This window comes from Corvus brachyrhynchos, unplaced genomic scaffold (assembly GCF_000691975.1).
Source record: "Corvus brachyrhynchos isolate BGI_N302 unplaced genomic scaffold, ASM69197v1 scaffold175, whole genome shotgun sequence".
Classification (NCBI taxonomy): Eukaryota; Metazoa; Chordata; class Aves; order Passeriformes; family Corvidae; genus Corvus; species Corvus brachyrhynchos.
In genome coordinates, this window is record NW_008238448.1 from 7,235,362 (window position 1) to 7,237,387 (window position 2,026).

A 2,026-nucleotide genomic window follows, 5' to 3' on the forward strand; every position below is an offset into this window, starting at 1 on the left:
GGCCAGCCCGCGTCCGTCGCCAGCACCCGCAGCTCGTGGTGCGCCCGCTCCTCGCGGTCCAGCGCCGCCCAGTTTATGATTTCACCTGACGGCCAAGGAAAAGGGGGGGAGAAATGGAGTTAGGCGTTTACTGTATGCTAGCACTCATTTTACTGCGTGCAATTATGCATTTAATTTAATGTGAAATAATGATACGTGCCCTCTAACACCTGACCACTGACATTAAAATATCAGCTTTACAAGCCCCATTCCGTAGAAACATTCTGTCAATCACAGTTTTGCACATGTACTTTAGTACCGTATTACATCTTTTACTGTACACTGGGTGCCCCAGAGCAAAGATAAAACAGTATGAACCAAAGTGCTGACCTTCCAAAGAAATCCATCTGGCCCTTACCACCCCTCAGGACACATAATACACGAGCACAGGGGTTTAACTGCTGACAAGTGGCTTTTATTAATTATGCACATTAATCAGAAACCCTTATGTCTCCCATATATTCTAGTAAACGCAGCAAATAACTCTGACCGATCTTCTCCCTATCTGCTTAGCAACACCCAATGTAGCCGGAGATTTGCGGTTGACCAAAGCCCATCACACAGATAACCACATGTTTTTTTAAGATCTTCTTGGTTAACTCCTAGTATTCTGTTTGCCTGTAAACTTCCATAAGTGTACTCCAAAGGAACTTGCTTTTATTTTGAGATTCATACAGAGAAATTCTGGGAAAGCCTGTTCACTCCCCATGGGGACTGGACATCTGGAAATAGGAATTTTAAACAGCAGATCTTTGTTTGCTATGTATCATTTTGCTAAACTGGATTATTTACAGTGCCTGTGTCCCTCGAAGGATTCCCTTCCTTCAGGCTCTCCATGCTCTGGCCTGTGGTGTTATACTCTGTAGCCATAACCCCAATTACTCAAGGCATTTGGGATTCACTGCAGAGTACACCCTGTGCTGTGAAAAATTTCTCTCAGCCAATTTGACTTCTGGGATGCCATGTACAACATGAACTCAGTTTTGATGTCAGCTACAGAAGCGTTCACAAGTATTTTAAATCACTTTATCTAACTTCTTAAGTACCTTTATAGTTATGGCTGATCTGTACTTTTCAACTCTACTTGATCACAGGCAAAGGAATTCCTCACATGAACTATTGAAGCTATAACTTAAAACTTCTCCTTTTACTTTGTTGCAGTCAAACACCAAAACTTATGACCAAGTGACCTGAACAAAGTAATGAAAAAATAAATTCCTAAGCGCTAGTTCATTCTTCATGAAAATGTATTGGGTTTATTTCATTCCCCAAATTGTGAAGCTCTGACTTAAAATATTCATATATCAACCCAAAAGATTCACAGCAGTTCCTGAAAGCTTTATACTTTACTTCCATACCCTTAGGGAAGGCTGCTTTCCAAAAGCAATATTAGGCAGATTACAAATCATACAATGCTACCTGTGTTGGAATTCATCTTGAAATACTTTCCATCAGACAAGAGGAAATAGGAAAGCTGTCCATTTCTTCCGGAGTCTTTGTCAACAGCTGTAATAGTGCCAACCACACCACTGGGAATTGGATTTTCCTCAACTTCAAAGAAGTAGCTCTCACGCATAAACATGGGAGAATGATCATTTTCATCCAGGACATTGACTATTATAGATGCGCTTGCGTTTTGCCTAAGGTTTTCATCCTCAGAGGCACTGACCAAGGCTCTAAAACTTAGCATCTGTGCACATTCGTAGTTCAAATGTTTCCGAAGATAAATCCAGCCAGTATCAGAGCTGATTCCAAATGCAACAGAATCAGTGCTAGGCTCTAAGGAATATGTCAGATTGGAGGTAATGCTGTGTGGATCAAGCGAGTGGGCTTGAACCTGAAGGATCTGGGCACCTGGAGAGGTAGCTTCACTGATTTCTACTTGATACACCAAGCTTTGAAAAACCAAAGTAGGGCCCATCGTCTGCTCTTCAACAAACACTGTCAAGACCAGCAAAGAAGTCAGAGGAGGACTTCCACAGTCCTC

At 42.0% G+C, this 2,026-nt stretch overlaps 1 protein-coding gene across 1 annotated transcript in view; it reads right to left on the reverse strand.

Annotated features, from left to right (window-relative positions):
- DCHS2 (dachsous cadherin-related 2) overlaps nt 1-2,026 on the reverse strand; it is a 62,629-nt gene that overhangs the window by 37,091 nt on the left and 23,512 nt on the right. Inside the window, exons 5-6 of the mRNA XM_017736747.1 lie at nt 1,459-2,025; nt 4-85 (exon numbers count right to left, since the gene is read on the reverse strand). Coding sequence (XP_017592236.1) covers nt 4-85; nt 1,459-2,025 — 649 coding nt within the window. The remainder of the gene's footprint in view (nt 1-3; nt 86-1,458; nt 2,026) is intronic.